The following is a 17,029-nucleotide window of genomic DNA, read 5'->3' on the forward strand; positions in this document are numbered from 1 at the left end:
GGGAATAAATCTCTCTGGAATTGAACAGGTTATACTTCACAGGATTGCACTGTCAAGACTGCCATCCCAATTGATGCATTGGTTTACACATCACATTAAACCAGAGCTTCTTTAAAAAAACAGTTTGTTGAAGATACCACTGTGGTGTCAGTTGTTCATGCAATAATCCAAATCACAATGGAAATGTCCGTACATTATACTAAACTAGAAACAAAGAAATCACATTATGGCTTAATCAAATCAGCCAAGGAAGAGAATTGTTTGTGAATTTTGCAAGCTAGGAACTTACATTCTCACTGACATCTTAATTATGGTGAATTTTTAGAGGCATCTTTTCTGTTTATACCAGCACTTTAATTAGAAAGATAAGAGAACAAGGCAAAACAATAAATCTACTAGTGCTCTTTACATGTCATGCAGTTGGAACCATGTTTAATATTGGAAACTGCACACACAGACACGCACACACATGCATGCACACGCACACAAATATGGTGTTTCATTACACTAATAGGAAAGCAAGCTCATTAGCTATAACCTTTATGCTTACTCTTTGCACTCTCCCCAAAGGCAGCTTCCCGATTCCTTGAGATATTTAAAACGGGAATAGGAAATAAATTATACAATTACTTAGCCCATTATACAATTAGCTCACCATAGAGATGGAAATCAATCTGTCTTCAAAAACATTGCTCTGCAAGGGGGATGGCAAGGTTTATCAAATACATATTTTTACAAACTGATCTTTTTACAAATAGTTCCATCACTATTCATAGGATAGGATAGGATAGGATAGGATAGGATAGGATAGGATAGGATAGGATAGGATAGGATAGGATAGGATAGGATAGGATAGGATAGGATAGGATAGGATAATTGGAAGGAAACTTGGAGGTCTTCTAGTCCAACCCCCTGCTTAGGCAGGAAACACTATACCACTTCAGACAAGTCGTTATCCAATCTCTTCTTAAAAACTTCCAGTGTTGGAGCAATCCTTGATTAGTTTCTACCCATTGCTTCTTATCTTACCCTCAGGTGCTTTGGAGAATATTCTTTTTCAGTCTGTGTCCTGGCAGACACATATTTAAAAGTACATTTAGTCCTTTAGAAACTGATGTTTGGCTTTTATTTTTTTTCTCTTCCTGATCTCTTCAACTTCTTTCTTTAGGAAATATTTTTATTGGTATTTAACTACTTGTAAGCAGGATTGCATCTACAGAAATGAATGTGTAATGGCCATTAAGGGATAACAACAACTTCCTATTTTTAAATCTTATTTATTCAATTATTTTAATTCTTTAAAAACAAAAAGAATGGGTTTTTTCTTTAAAAAGTAAGAGATTTCTGACAAAAGCAAAAAGTAACAGGATTTTTGTACAACCAACAAGAGGTGATGAGATCTTCTCCCAGCTGAGAGCAGACTGTCAAAGCTGAAATGCTGCTGACTCCTTCATACATCATACTTAAGCGGTCAGTAGAGGGGGCGTGCATAAGTGCACTAATGTGCCTATCGTCCCTGTCATTGTTTTTTTCTTTTATTCTTGTTCTCATTTTTGTTTGACAAATTCTAATAAATAAATAAATGTGGGAATAAAAATATCTTATATTTGGAATTTTTTTTCAGGAAAACCAATGAGGAGTTTTCCACCATTTGAACTAACATCCGCATGACCTGTGGATTTAGATAGGCAAACTTTTGGTTGTGGAATTCCTACACATGTGTAAATCCAACACATAAAGGTCAGTATGGAATCTTGTTTAAAAGGATATGTGGAAGAATAACTGGCATCAGAAATTGCTTCTTGAAACAGATTACAGTATATTTAAGCAAACACGTTTTCTGATCTTCACTTCTGGCTACAAGTAAAAGGGAGGTACCACTTTTAGGCTCTTATTGAAATCAAGAAGATGTTCATCTTTGCTGGACAAAAATTTCATCCTTGTATTGCATTTCATTCCCCCATAAAAACATCAGTGCTCAGAGCATTCTGCAATTTCCTTTCCTAGTGTGGCTCATGGAACCTGGCACGAGCTTCATCGTGCCAGGTTCCATGAGCACTTCAACAAGCACTTGCCTTGTTTCCAATCATTTTGCATGGGCAGAACTTTGAACTGAAAGTAGACAACGATTCTCTTTCTTAAACCACTAGCAGAGGTACTGAAGTGGAAAGCCCCACCTAAGGCTGTTCTCAAAGCAACTTGCTCCTGCCTCACCCATAGCTGTCAGTATCCCAAGTCCTTGACTCTGATTGGAGGAAAATTCTTACCTCCTCAGAGTAAAACTCTAATCATTTTGTATCATTTGGATCACTGCACTATTGTTTCCCCTGCACTCCTCCAAAAGGTTACAATAAGACAGTTCCAGGGTTAAATTAGGATTAGTGGAGGGAAAAATAGATGGTTAGGGAAAAGAAGTTGGCAGGAAGGCAGGAAGGGTTGAGAATCCAGAAAACTAAAAATGTGCAGGGGAAAGATCACCTGGTTGTAGGGGATTCCAGAAGCGGATAGATCGTCTGCACCAGTTCTGCCTTTGGGCCTTGCTTGTTTAATTGTTCTGATGGGCATGTGGGGGATCTCTACGGAGGAAGTTGCTGAAAAATCCTTAGGAATGTCGACGTCCAAATTATCGAATGCGGCGTGTAGGCTGAAGCCCTCGCCTTCCGCGGTAAAAACGGCTAGACTCGAGATGAGCCGCTTCTCGGCTTCCCGGAGGGAGAAGTAGCAGACGGGGCTGATTTTTCAGCTTCTACCACATCTAGAAGTAGAGCCTTCTCTTCACTCAGACAGGCCAGCTGGATGGAAACGCCAAGTAAAGAAGCGTCAGCTTTGCGCCGACTTAAGCAAGTGAATAACTAAAAGAAGTAAATGCGGACAAATCAAAGGAGTTTCATTCCCTTTGGCTGACTGAACATTAAGAGTTTTTCCGAAAACTATCGACACTTTCACTTCCCTTTTTTGTCTTACCATGATCGCTCTCACGGGTCAGATTGATGTTGGGAGTTTTGAGAGGCCCCTGGGAACAGGATGAGGAGCAACAGAATACTAATTACGAGATTCAGCATTGGCCATTTGAGGGCGACCCTGTTTTTTATTCAACAAACTGGGGTGGGGGAGAGCCATATCTAACCCTGCCGAGCCCACAGAGAGGATGACGGGCCTAGAGGCTGCTCTCCGGCGCGGTGGGCTCAGAGGCGGCCAGGCAGCGCTCGGAGGTGGCGGCTGGATGCGCCGACAATAGTGGGCCATTCTGCGCCGGGGACCGAAGAGTCACCGCCTGCCCTGAGGCCACGTTAAGGGTGGCTCTGAAAGGCGAGGGGAGAATAGATACTGCAAAACAAAACGCGCCCGCCAATTACCCGGTTCGCCCGGGAGGCGGAAAAAGAAAGGCGAGTGCGGAGCGGAGGAAATTGGTCCTCAGAATGGAGCCTTTCCGGCGGAGCAAAAGGCACCTGAGGACATTCCGGACTGACGCTCTGTTGACCCAAATCGTCCTCCGCCGGCCGCCTTCTCCTTTCAGGCCTCGGCGCTCGGGACGGGCGGGAGCGGAGATCAGGGCTCCTCTGGCCGCTCCCTTGAGTGTGATCGAGGAAGAGGAAAATGCGCAGAGCAAACCCGCCTCTGCGGGGCCCTTCTACTGGCAACCGGGCTGCCTCTCGCAAATAAAATTCCCTCGGCAGGCAGCGATTGGTCTCCCGACTTATTCGCCCTTCGGGAGGAATTGACGCTTGCCGCCCGATCCCGCCCTTCCTTAGGGAACGTCTCCCTCCTCCCACCTCTGCCTCTCCTCTGGAGGAGAAAACCGCCACGGTGGAATCGCCTCGTCCTTAAGAGTTCTATTGAAATGGACTTCGACGTTCAAGTTTCATTTTTTAGCCGGATCACAGTGGTTGAGTTTTGGACTTTGCAGTCCAGGGTTTATAGGGGCTTTTTAAAAAGTCCCCATGAAACCCTTCCCCGCACAGATAGGTGCCAAATGTTGCTACAACGGAAAGAACTTCAGACTTTTCCAGGGCAGAGGAAGGCAGGGCGTTTAGGAGATGAAACCAAGCGCCAGCGAAACCGCGGCGTGAAAGTATCCCGCGGAGAGAAGCGGCTGGGAATCACTGCGGGCTGCGCATGGAGCAGCTGGGGTAGAGGAATCGAGAGGAGAGCTCTTTGGGGACGAGCCTCCTTGGGGATTGTCTTTCAGGGAAGCGGGCGCGGTGCTCCCCTTCCTTCGCTTCTCTACTTTGCCGCGAAACAGTTTTGCTGCCACGGCACCGGAACGCTGCTCTCCTATTAGCATTTCAAACAGTCATCCAGATGTTTATTACAGTAAAAGAGGGCGAGTGCACAAGAGAGATTCCAATTATAAATCCTTATATTTTTAAATACGAACTGTAAGTGATTCAAGTAGGTATCTTTGTAAAAAAAAAATTGACACGCTCCGAGAGAGAGGTTCAGTGAGAAGAAAACCAGGTCTGGAATTTTTCCCTTGTCCCAAACCTGGATTTCAACCATAGTTTCCTTGCTCCTTGCTGCTCTCTCTGCCTCTTTTCTCTTTGGAAGGTAGCGGGGAAACTTGCCCGATAAAAATAACTGCAGAGCAAATTTGCAGTCTTTGGCACTGATCCTGACCGTCTGAGGAAAATACTCAGCGACCTTCAGTTCCTAATCCATAATGTTTCCCAGATAGTCGCTTTGAAACAAGATGTCATTGACCCTATTATAGTTTTTTTTTTTTAATGAACTTGCGCATCGAGGAAGCTAGCTGGAATTACCCATCAGTTCCTCACAGTGCCTAAACTGTTTCTGATCTCGGGTCGTTTTGATTCTTGCATAACAGCAGAGAAAACGTGTAGATCAAAAAGAAAGAGTTATTTTAGAAAAAGTGAAAGGCTTTTCCCAGTTGCCCAACTTTAATCTTTAGGCAGGGAGCCTTGGCCTCTGTCTCAGGGGTGAATAAGTTCTATAGCTGGGTTCCAAATCCCCCAGTTTGATTATTTCAGTGAAGGCACCGTTTTGTGCCAACTATGTTCGTTTTTAATCTTAGGTAGATCCGGATTTGCTTTGAGGAAAGGAAGGAAGGAAGGAAGGAAGGAAGGAAGGAAGGAAGGAAGGAAGGAAGGAAGGAAGGAAGGAAGGAAGGAAGGAAGGGTTATGAAGATCTGTGTTTTATAATTCCTACCCACAGGAATTATAAAACATATTACCAACAAGTTACATATTACCAACACATCACAAAATCAAAATAATGTGCTGATTTGGATGACCCGCCAAGTTTTCCCCTATCAATTTGTCGGCTGCTTTATCCTCTTAATTGTAAATGGTTTTTTGTCTAGATAAATATTAGTGTATGAACCTTTACGGTCTGTATGTGCATTCTGAAGTTAAGGATGCAATTCTAAACGTAGTGCCCAAGAAATAACTATGATCGATTTCTGAATGGGTACATGCGGGTTTGCACTCTGAATTACTATTAGGTTTGCTTTGTAAAGAAAATCAGCGACTGAAAGTAATCCAGTGATTCATTCAAAAATCTAAGTCTCAACAATTTATTTCTTAAAATTAATAATGGGAAGCTATCTTGAATATTGCAATTAAACTTGTAACCAAAATATAATTGAAGCAAACAAGTTTCTACGTTAATCAATGCAGTCGAGATATGTTGTACTGTACATGGGATAATCCTACCCATTCCTTGTTAGGGGAGAGGGGGGTTGTCTTTTCCTTTTCATGGAAAAAGTGATTTAGTTCTTCTTGCTAGTTGCAGCAAGAAGGATGTCCAGGAAAGCCACCCAACTTGGTTCAACCTGTACCATTCCCCTTCTCCACGATCCAGGCCGCATTTTGCCTTGGGCTGAAGCCAGAGGCTGCCCAGCCTCTGGCAAGAGCCAATCAGAGGGCGCCTTACAGCACGTGGAGGAGAGGGAATTAAGAGCTAAGCGATTGCAGCGCAGTCACTACCCTGGTTTCTCGTGTCCTGGGCAGGAAGAGGGGCGAGCTTCAGCTGCTGCTTAGTGGGGGGAGGGGTACCAGCCCCAGCCAAACTTCAACCCCCGCACGGCCCGGGAGAGTACAAGCAAGCCAAAGCCATGAGCAGCCAATACCAAGAAGAGAGTTGCTCCGAGAGGCCCGAATGCAAAAGTAAATCTCCAACTTTGCTCTCCTCCTATTGCATCGACAGCATCCTGGGCAGGAGGAGCCCTTGCAAGATGCGGCTGCTAGGAGCAGCTCCTAATCTGCCGCCTCTGGCCAACCGGACGGAGCCGGACAAGGCCGGGCAAGGTGAGAAGGGTGGAATGAGGGTGGAAAAGGGAGGGAACGTAGCTTCGAAGAAATGAAAGGCAGATCCCTGTCTTGCCCGCAGTCCTGAATATCACCTTATCCCTTCCACTCCACCCTTGGGCCAGGGATTGTATAGGGAGAAGGCGCTTCTACGGTAAGTAACTGGGTCCCAAACTCGGGCAGTCCCAAGTTGAGCAGTCGGACAGTTGAAGGCCGAATCACGTTCCGAAGAACTCCGCTCCACATGTGCCCTGTTTTAGTCTCTCTCTCTCTCTCTCTCTCTCTCTCTCTCTCTCTCTCTCTCTCTCTCTCTCTCTCTCTCTCTCTCTCTCTCTCTCTCTCTGGTGCACCGGGCTGAATCCTAGCAGGGTTTACGCTACTCAGGGAGAAGGCGGAACCGGGGGCGGGGGGGGGGCAAGGGGGGAATGGATGCAAAATCGAGGGTCTCTTTTTCTGCTTTCCTCACTTTATGGGTTTGTACGGGTGGCGTTGTGATGGCAAATGTTAACCATTGTCAAGAGTTCTGTGCCGGTATTTTCTCCAACTTGGCAGCGCCTTTGCCTGCCAGGCCTAGATTAAAGGACATCTGGGTGTCGGCGGGGGGCACTCCAGTTCAATGTCTAAATCTTGTAGGAAATTAGATGTTTCGTTCTGATTTTCCTCATGAAGGGAGAGAGGAAGAGAATTCGGCTTCTTCTAAACCACTTTCTCTCCCGCCTGGAATTTCAGGTGGGTCAAGGGCCATTTCTTTGCTACCTCCAAAGAAATGTGGAAATTAATTTGACAGAACCCCATAGGTGTCAGATGCCAGCTGGAGGAGGGAGACTCCCTTTAGTTGGTATTTGAAGGTAATAATGTTTGAAACCAAAATGAGGTTGGGAGATGTTCTCCGGCAATGCTGTTTGCTGCTGCTGCTTTCAAATATAAGCTTATGAACAAAACGGACTTTGTCTGTTATTACAGAAACGGGGGATTGCCTGGATTCTAACGGAATTCCTTTGGGTTCTATTGACTCAACCTAGACAGCTGAGGAGGAAGATGGGCGGGTTGGGATGACTCGCGCTGGGACTTTTTCCAGGGAGGGGTCCCTCTAGCCAATAAGTCCATCTGTAGCTACTGGACTGACGACCCGTGCATTTCTCTGTCTGGCAGGACCAGGCAAGGGCAGCCCGCCCGATTTCGAGATGGGCGAGCTGCATCTGCCGCCCAAGTTGCGCCGCCTCTATGGGCCTGGTGGGGGACGATTGCTGGCGCGGGCCGAGGCAACCGCCTCGTCGTGGGACTCTCTCAAGATCAGCCAGGCGCCACAGGTCAGCATCAGTCGAAGCAAGTCCTACCGGGAGAACGCGCCCTTTGCGCGTACCGCTCGTACCCTCGACGACTTGAGCAGCCCTGGAGGTGGCGGCGGCCCCGACGGTAGGCCAAGCCGAGGGGAGGAACTGCTAGAGGAGGATGAGGAAGAGGAAGAGGAAGAAGAGGAGGCCGAGGAGCTGGATGAGGAGTTGGACGAGGACGACGAACTGCTAACCGAGGCCAAAGATGCCCGACGGAGCTCGGGGTCCGCGGGTGGGACTGGAATGGGGCCTGCGGCGATGGGAAGCGAGGATGCCGGCGACTCGCCCAAGGAGGAGCTGCTGCTCCCTACCGACGAGCTGGGCGACGGCAAGGATGGTGAGGACAGCGTGTGCCTGTCTGCGGGCAGTGATTCCGAGGAGGGGTTACTCAAGAGGAAGCAACGCCGTTATCGCACCACCTTCACCAGCTACCAGCTGGAGGAGCTCGAGAGGGCCTTCCAGAAGACCCACTACCCAGATGTCTTCACCAGGTAAGGAATGAATCGTTGAGACAAGCTAGCCTCCAAGCGGCTCTAGGGTGGGAAGGGGTTTCTAGGCCAGGATGGAACTTTTAGGAATGAGGAAAGAGTTGCAAGATCAAGAAAGGCGGATCGACTGGGCATAAAATCCTCTGGGCGAAAGTTTTTAAAATATTTGTTTCGGGTTTTGTCTGTACAAGATCAGAAGGAAACGGAAGGAGGAAACAGGTAGGCATAAGAAAGGGTACTGCAAGGCTGGAAAAAGGGAAAGGATTTGAAGAAGAGACGTGCGTCACGGGTCTTCTTCGGGTCGTCCTCCACTTAATTCATTTTCGTGCCCAGCTTTGCTTCTCCCCTTCCGCTATTCTCGTGCTTTGGGCAGTCACCTTTCCCCAAATTCAGCGGCCTTTACGAATTAGCGTGCCCGGCTCTCCTCTGGACTTCAGGCGCTAAACTAGTCTGCTAGGTGTGGCCGAATTTTTGACCACATCGTTGCAAAACCAATCTATTTTTGCCCTGAGCCTCTGGCTAATCTGTCAGGTATCAATTTCACAGTTTTCCGTTGCTGCCCTCTCAATGGAAGTCACATACATACAGATAGGAAAAGATCAAAGTATTCCGCGTTCGAAGGCTAAAAATATGGAACGAGGCGGCAGCGTTCGGCCAGAGCATTTTGGCAGAGTCTGCAAGGGCTTGCTTGCCTGCTCGCAGACGGTAGTAATTTCTGGACGGGGTCCGGAAAATAGGAGATGGAAAAAAATGAAGCTGGGGACGAGAAAGCCGTTGCTATTCTTTGGATGCGCCTCAGCTTAGAAAGGAAACTCCGGTCAAGCCGAGAATTACCGAATTTTCCCGAAGCGCTGGGCGGAACTTTCGGTCCCAGCCTCCATCCAAAAGTAAAATGGCTTTCTGAATATTTGCATCGAGAGGGGAAATCTTCGCCTTTCCTTAGCTTCAGATTTGCTTTGGGTGAGCTTAATTCATCGTATTAACCCTTCTGAATTGATAATTAATATTAATCAATTAAGTATTCAGCCTTTTCCTTAGGAATTCCTTCATTTTTGCAGGAACGCAAATGCTGCCAATCTATTGCCAACAGATATGCAAAAGTAGGCACTGCAAATAAAACTCAACTCAATCCCTTCCCTAAAAGGGCAATGAGGGGGGAAACATACTCATGTTGAACTACGAACTACCAAGTTCGTAGGCAATTTTCCTGGGTGCGAAGAAATTCTCCGTCTGTAAAATCGGCAGTTTACTCGGTCTTCTCCTTTTTATCAATTAACTGGGATTCTTCCTCTACTTTTCTTCTTTTCTGAGGAAGAGAGAAAGAAATAAATTCGTTAACCTACCACAGTGCATGTTATTTCCTCGGAAAAGGGGCTGCGTTTGGATGATGGAAAGAAACTGACGGATCCCTTGCTAAGGCGATTTCTTCACTAGCCTTTTATAGCCACTTATTCTGTACCATCAGTCAAACTCGGTTGTGGTGCTACAATGCCAATCTCGTCACTGATACCCACGCTACCTTTCTAGCCTAGCCAGAACCCAGAAAATCGCTCCGTCTTTTCCCTGGAAATGGGCCAGCGGAGCACACCAAGCAGTCTGATTCCAGTGCCAAAATCCCGATATATGAACATGGGAGTGATGTCGGTTTTTCCACTGCCCCGGACACACATCAGTGCAGAAATGTACTGGGTTCTTTAAATAGTTCCTGCAGATCGGTCCGGGGGCTTCCTTTTTTGCAGCCCGAAGGCCCTGGCTATTTTTTCTTCTCGAGTCCGGCCAGACTCCCATTTTGGCCGGCACTGCGCTTTTCTTCCGAGTGGAAGGAGAGCCAATTATCCCGGGAGTCGCCCGAATTCGAGGTAAACACATTGTGAGCAGTTCCCTAACATCCGAATAGTTTCCGATTTGCTTTAATTGTTGCAATAACCATCGCAATGAAGGGCTCATGTTGCAGCTCAATGGATCTCCCTTGTGCTGCAGCATTGTATTTGGAGGTGGGAGTCTTCATTAAAGGCCTTGGCTGGAGATGCCAGAGAGGCTGGGGCTTAACTCCTTCTGGGGAACGCTGCCCTCTTTCTTTGTGGAGAAAAAGGGAAAAGTAAATTTAGCTTGGAGAAAATCAACAGGTAAAGCCTGTTTGGGCCATCTAATACCAGCCAGCGATCTTGAGGTTTAGGGTAAAATATTTCCAGCTTTGACCCAGGAACGGAGAGGAAGGATGGTCCAGAGAAACCTCAAAGTGTGGGATATCCCATCACCACCAAAAGATTTTAAGACAAAAAGCAGGGGCCTAGTCTGATGTGGCGCTGGGCAGATGGGGTCGCTTTGATCTGAGCAAGAGAGAAGAAGTTGGAATTGAATTGAGCCTTCTGCAGTTTCTACCTCATTATACCTGTTCCCGAACCCTTTTAGAGTTTCACCTGAGCACCTGTCTTCTACTTATTTCCCTCCCAGGGAAGAGCTGGCGATGCGTCTGGATCTGACTGAAGCCAGAGTGCAGGTGAGTCGAGGGGGGAGGGGTTGGAAATTGATGTGGGAGCCAGATATCAGTTGGACAGGGGAGCTTCTCAGTAGGGCAAAACGAAATGCTTTCATCATTGATTTCATCCTCTTGGATTCATCCTCTTTCGTCCACCCCAAATTAAGTTAAAAATTTGAGGGAACTGCAGTGCTTCTCCAATTTTTTTTCTTTCAGAGACAATGTCCAGGAGGTCCCCAAGAAATCTTCCTTTCTTTCCCCACTGCAATTAACACTTCTGGCAATTTTTAGTCTCTCCAAAAATATCTCAAAGAGAAAGCCAGACATGTTGGTGCAAGAGCAAAGAGGACTCAGAAGAGAACAGGAGGCTTCCTTCTCAACCCTGCCCCAATCTCTGAGAGCCAGCTACTGCTCCTGATTTTCTCTCCTTCCAGTGCAGAAGGGCAACCATACCCCCCTCCTCCCAAAAAACAGATGGCTCGGCCTTTGGGCTCTGTGCTGAGCAAATCACTTTACACAGAAAGCCAAGTGCAGCAAAAGCATCATAAATTCCATATGGCTCATTTAATACACAACAGCTTCTCGCATTAGAGGAGCTAATGAAGAGCTCAGTTCCCTCCTCTCTGTTGACACATTTCTCTATTGTCAAACAGAGATGTGACAGCAACTCAGGATTTTCAGCTCAGGGGAATGAGTCGTGGGAAAGTTAAATAACTAAAAAAGAGAATGAGCAAGAAACTGAGACCCCCCTTCCCCTCATCACCATCTTTCTTTCTCACCATTCCCTTTGTTCTCATTCATGGGAGAAGATGTAATTAAGGAGAATATGAATTATTAGAATTTTTTGGTTTACCTTTGGGTATACTCAGACTTATTAATTCAATAAGAGGCAGAATGGGGGGGGGGGAGTAGCTAATTGAGTTGGAAACAGGAAAGGCGCACTGGGAGATACCAACATTTTCATTGCCTTAATGCTGAGTTCCTGGGCTGGCCTTGGTAGAGCTATAAGGAGGGCCTTCTTGGAGGTGATCAGAGCAAACCAGGCTATGCAAGGAAGTAACATTTTTTGCCAGCTATAATGTTTTCCTCCTTTCTCTTTCCCAAACTCTTTTATTTGGTGGAAGTGAAATCAAAATTCTTAGAGAGCAAATTCTAATTTCCTGTTCCTTTCACATTGTTGTAATTGTTAATGTGACTATGCTACTTAAGCTACATCACTTTACAACAAGACAAAAGATGCCAATGTCTGATATAAAATAACCTTACTTTATGGAAATCCATTTAGCCAAGTTTTGGTTTAAAAACATAGGAATGGACAAAGGTTTCTCTTTTGCTCTTTCTCAGGAAACAACTAGAGGAAGGGCAGACTTGCAGAGATTGTTAATGATGCTGCAGATGAATAGCGGCAAAATATTATTTATTGTTATTAATTTTCTCAAGTATCAAAGTCTTCAACATGTTTAACCTGCCACCTAAGTTGCCAAAAGCATTCAAACATTTGCCAAAACCTTTGGCACTGAAAAAGGGAAGGATAGAAAAAGTTACGTGTAAAGTTTTAAAGACCTCAGGAAACATTAGATATTGCTTATTGAATATTGCAGCATGTGTCTTGCAGTATTTACTTCCAATTCACTATCCCCACTCATTGGTGAGGCTACCAGAGGATGGATGGGAACTGCAGATCTAGAGCAGAGAGAAAAAGACTACATCAGAGAAACTCCTCCAATAGAGAACCAATAACAAAGTGCCTATTTCTACTAAGAGAAATGTATTTTAAAAGCTCATTCCAATGGCTCAGTCTGCTTTACAGGGACAGATAAAGAATAGACATCAGCAGAACATAAATAATCAGAATAATTTATTATTTATATACCGGTATGTTCAAGAGTTTCTTTATACATTGAAGACAGGAGGACGATGTATATTTACCAGCCAGGGCTAAGAGTCTAAATCCCCCCCCAAAAGGTAAAAAATAAATGCTGCATTAATGATATCATAAAAAGTAATTGTAGCCAGTTGGATTTTTACTTTTGAATAGGAGAACTTGAGAATAAATCAGTGTATGCCTCTATCTGTTAGAATCTTTAATTTAGATGTCTGCGCTGCTGATTTCGCAGGAAACCATGAAAAAGCTTCTCAATATCTTAAATTTAGGTGACTTTCTACCGCTGTGAGCTTTTGTTTTGGATTTATACAGAGTGAAGGAACTTTTGGTCCATTCACCCAGCAGCCTTGGTTTACTTTTCTTAATAAGAGGACAAATTTGCTTCGCTTCCTTCTAGAGAACAGATGAGAAACCCATAGTCTATTAGACAGATTTCATAACTGTTTCCAGGAGATGGAGGCGTATTTCTTTCTACCTCTGTGAGAAAAGTAGAAAGGCGCTAGATTACTGGGTGACTTTCTAGAGTAACTACGCAGGCAAGCTTTCCCCTCTTCCCCTGGCTGGACGGGTCTGGCGAGGTTAGGAACCGCTCTTGTTGTCTGTCCTGCGCAATGTCTCAGCGTGGCCCGGAGGCGGGTGATCGGGCTTCTGAAGATCGTTTGCTGGCCGCCGAGCAGCAGGAGCAGAAAGGGCCGCGTTTACTAATCGCCTTGCCCCTTGTTTTCTTTTGGCTTCCAGGTCTGGTTCCAGAACCGGAGAGCCAAATGGCGGAAGAGGGAAAAGGCCGGTGCTCAAAGCCACCCACCCGGCTTGCCTTTCCCTGGCCCGCTGTCGGCATCTCATCCGCTCAGTCCCTACCTTGATGCTAGTCCTTTCCCTCCTCACCACCCAGCTCTCGACTCCGCTTGGACGGCCGCCGCCGCCGCCGCCGCCGCCGCCTTTCCCAGTCTCCCACCTCCGGGCTCTGCAGCCTTGCCCCCCAGCAGCACCCCGCTAGGCCTCAGCACTTTCCTGGGAGCGGCTGTATTTCGGCACCCGGCCTTCATCAGCCCAGCTTTTGGCAGGTAAACTCCCCTCCCCGCACCTGGTGGCTTCCCAATTGGTCAACAGAGGGCCACAGAGGAGGTGATGAACTTGTCCCGCGGCACAAGGGTAAAGGGGGGGGGGAATTTCCTAGGAGTACGCATGGGCTGTGTAGATCCAGAAGAACCTATTTCTGAAGTCAAAGGGGCGGAGCTAGGGGCAAGTTGATTCTTGGGGATCCTACGGATTTGGAACACGGATATTAAAAAAAAAATCTAAGAATTCTCAGTGCCAAGATTACATCCATGAAAGCTAAGAATGGGGGGCCCGATGTACCCTTTTCAACCTCACAGATTTGCTGTCCAGCCCTGGCTGCGATTACTCAGAAGTTCTCTGTACCCAATGTAGGCTTGGCTGCGGTGTGAATGGTAGTCCAACCTATTCACCTCATGTAGCTAAATAATTCCATTTGGGAGGCTGTAAGAGTTCAGTCTCTTTGGGGAGGGTTGCACATTTCAGGAGTTATCGTTTTTAAAATTATGGATTTGAAGAAAAAAAAAAAACCTCGTGCGAATCACGTCTGATTTTCTATGTTCTAATTGGACAGCGATTTATAAAAGCTTTGGCAAGTGCGTTTCGACGATTTAAGTTTAAACATCTGTTAGAAGTTGGGTATCCTCCTCCCCCAATGATTTGGAGGTTGGGAATTATTTCCCTATAAGTGTATGTTTTACTCCAAATGCTTACAGAAAGAACTGCAATATACATTGACATTAAGTGGGAAGAGGGAAATCACAGGTGGGCCATATTTAATTAAACTCAATGCAATTGAAAACTCTTGTGTTCGAGAGACGGCCAAGTTCCTTAGTTTGAGGGCAATCAGCCCAAACTAGAAAAAATATAAATCAGACAGGGGGAGGGGCGATATTGTAGTTACATTTCCTTAGATAAATTCAAACAATGAAATAAAAAGCCTGTAGCTAATTAAATAGACAACGAGAAATTGTCTTCCAGTTATTAAAACTGGAAAGATGAAAATACAAGGGAAATATTAACAGGAGAACAAAAGGAAAATATATTCATTGGGGTACGACGCCACTTAAAACAAAATTATCTCTTGCAGGAGGAATGGAAATCCTAGTTAAATTAAGATTTTAAGGGGCGGGGCATGTCTACCAATGAAAATGAAACTATTTCTGCTTCCCCTCCACAAGTAGAGTGATTCGATTTCCCAAACGTTACTGGATTACTACGCCCCCTAATGATCACACTGTTCCCGCGCTTTAATGCTTTTCTTTAAACTCTACGTAGCCTGGTGTTTCAGCTCTCTCTTTCCGGCCAAAAACATTGAAAAATTAGTTTTAAAAAGCTCGCTGAACATATTTTAAAGGGCAGCCCTGCAAGTGAAGGAGCAGGGTGGGTGTAGGGAGAAAAAAACCTCTCATCCTCTTGAGCGAGATTTCCCTTTGCTCTTAACACAACGTTTTTAGGAAGGCGTCCAGGCGATTTGAAACGGCTTCTATCTACACCTATCAGATTCCCCAGAGCTGCAAGACTAAATGCTAATATTTCCAACCACGAGGTTCCCAGCTGAGGAAGACTGGTATTGCAGGTCTACTCCCCCCCCCGCCCCCCGCAGTTGCTCTCGGCCTCCATTCTGCAAACGAAAGTCTAGCCTAGTCAAGGCCAGGGCGGCCATTCCGAGTTGAACTGTATAAAGCCTCTCACTGAGCACGGCGGTTGAGCTGGGGACAGAAGCCACTCCAGACGGAAACCAGGCTCCAACCCCGGCAGCCTGTCCCAGAGCCTAGCCAGTTTAGTCTTGGTTGGTCCCTCCCGTTGCCTTCCAGGCCCGCAGTTCAATTCCTCGCCGCGCTGATGTCAGTAATCACCTCCTTGGTTAATGGAGAGCTCGTGTCTCTCGACGTGCCGGTCAAAGAGGGTCAGCTGAATAGCACCGGGAGAAACGCAGGCGAAAAAAGGAGAAGGGAAAGCATGCCGCAGATTGTGTCATTGCTAGGGGTTGCCGGAGCGTAATTGGAGTTCCGCTGTGAGGCAATCCGCTAGAACGGCACTCCCCGCTGGGGAGGGGGATCTGCGCGGCAGCGAAGCCGAGAGGCGGGTCCCGCTTTGGGCATCCGGGCGCTGGGAACTTTCTCATAAGACGGACGGGGGGGGGATGGTTTGTCAAAGACGGACACCCTAATTAAGAGGGCGAGCGCAAGTTCGGCAGACCAGTTAAGGTCTATCGAAAGTCACCCCAGTCGTAGGTTGGAGGAAGGGGCAAGAAGAGCCGAGGCAGCCGACATCTATCTTGTTGCCTAGCCTCGCTCTCCGTGCAAGTCAGTTTCGACCGATTGCTAGTTTCTTGAAGCGAACTACTGTCGCCAATACACGGCCTACCTACCAACCTACAAACGCGACTTTGCCCACCGTCATCGAGGTTTTTCAATCTTCCTCTTTCTCGAGCCTCCTCCCACAACTTTCGGGTTCAGAAGGGCCCGCCAAGGCTGTCCCGTCAGAAGCGTGCAGAGTTGCAGGCAGAAGAGGCGCCCTAAATAGGGGAAATGCGGGATTCAGTCCCCGGTCCGGGAGGAGGCCAGAAAGCGGACAAAAAAAGAGAGACTTCCTCGTTCTCCTGCGATTTCCCAATCAGGCTCCTCCAGTTCGAGGTTGGCAAGTTGTCGCCTTCCCGGTTTTTGGAGCTCTGAAAAGCCGTCTGTCCTTCAAAAAGAATAAAATTGAAACCGAAATGGCAGCCCCCTCTCGCCACCATAAAAGCAACTGCGGGACTTTCGGCTATTTTAAGATTGACTGTCCCGCGTCTCCTTTGCTTGCAGGCTCTTTTCCACCATGGCCCCGCTGACTAGCGCTTCCACTGCGGCTGCTCTGCTGCGACAGCCAGCCCCTGTCGTGGACAACGCCGTGCAATCGAGCGGCCTCTCTGACCCGGCCACCGCGGCAGCGGACCGGCGCGCCTCCAGCATTGCGGCGCTGCGCCTGAAAGCCAAGGAGCACGCGGCGCAGCTCACGCAACTCAATATCCTCCCCGGGAACAGCGCGGGCAAAGAGGTGTGCTAAGCCGCTCCCGTGGGGTTGGTGGGCGAATCGGCCGAGGCACGAATCCAAGACCAAAACGGGAGGGAAGCCAGTGGACGCACGCTTTCTCATAGGGGGACAGGAGGCGGGGAGGCGCCACTTCTGCGGCTTCCCTTGGGCCAATTCGCAGGAGCCCACCCTTCCTCGGCCGGGAGTTTTTTCCTTGCTAGATCGTCGACTTGGGTCAGCAAAGCACCTGCCCGAGTTGCGGGAGGCTGGAGAGAAGACCGGGAGGTCGGTGTGGTTTCAAAGAAAACGAAGGGCAAAGGAGGCCAGGTTGCGCTCTTTGCCTAGGCTGTTCTCACCAGCCCAGAAAAGATGCTTGCTGACAGAGCCAAGGCTGGGTCAAAGCCAAGTAGAGCACTCGGGGAGGGATGGGTCTGGTCTCTTGTCCACCGATCACATCAACCAAGGGTTTTATAGTAAACCAAAGGGAAATATAACGCTAGCATAT

The 17,029-nt window shown here is 47.2% G+C and overlaps 1 protein-coding gene across 1 annotated transcript; it reads left to right on the top strand.

The window, feature by feature from the left end:
- Positions 1-5,960: 5,960 nt before the first annotated feature.
- ARX (aristaless related homeobox) lies at positions 5,961-16,659 on the top strand. Its single transcript, XM_034433158.3, has 5 exons — positions 5,961-6,267; positions 7,420-8,092; positions 10,544-10,589; positions 13,192-13,517; positions 16,317-16,659. Exons 1-5 carry the CDS (start codon positions 6,075-6,077, stop codon positions 16,555-16,557), a joined length of 1,479 nt encoding a protein of 492 aa, XP_034289049.1. The 5' UTR covers positions 5,961-6,074; the 3' UTR covers positions 16,558-16,659.
- Positions 16,660-17,029: the final 370 nt, after the last annotated feature.

Source organism: Pantherophis guttatus, chromosome 5 (assembly GCF_059756535.1).
Source record: "Pantherophis guttatus breed Tessera chromosome 5, ASM5975653v1, whole genome shotgun sequence".
NCBI lineage: Eukaryota > Metazoa > Chordata > Lepidosauria > Squamata > Colubridae > Pantherophis > Pantherophis guttatus.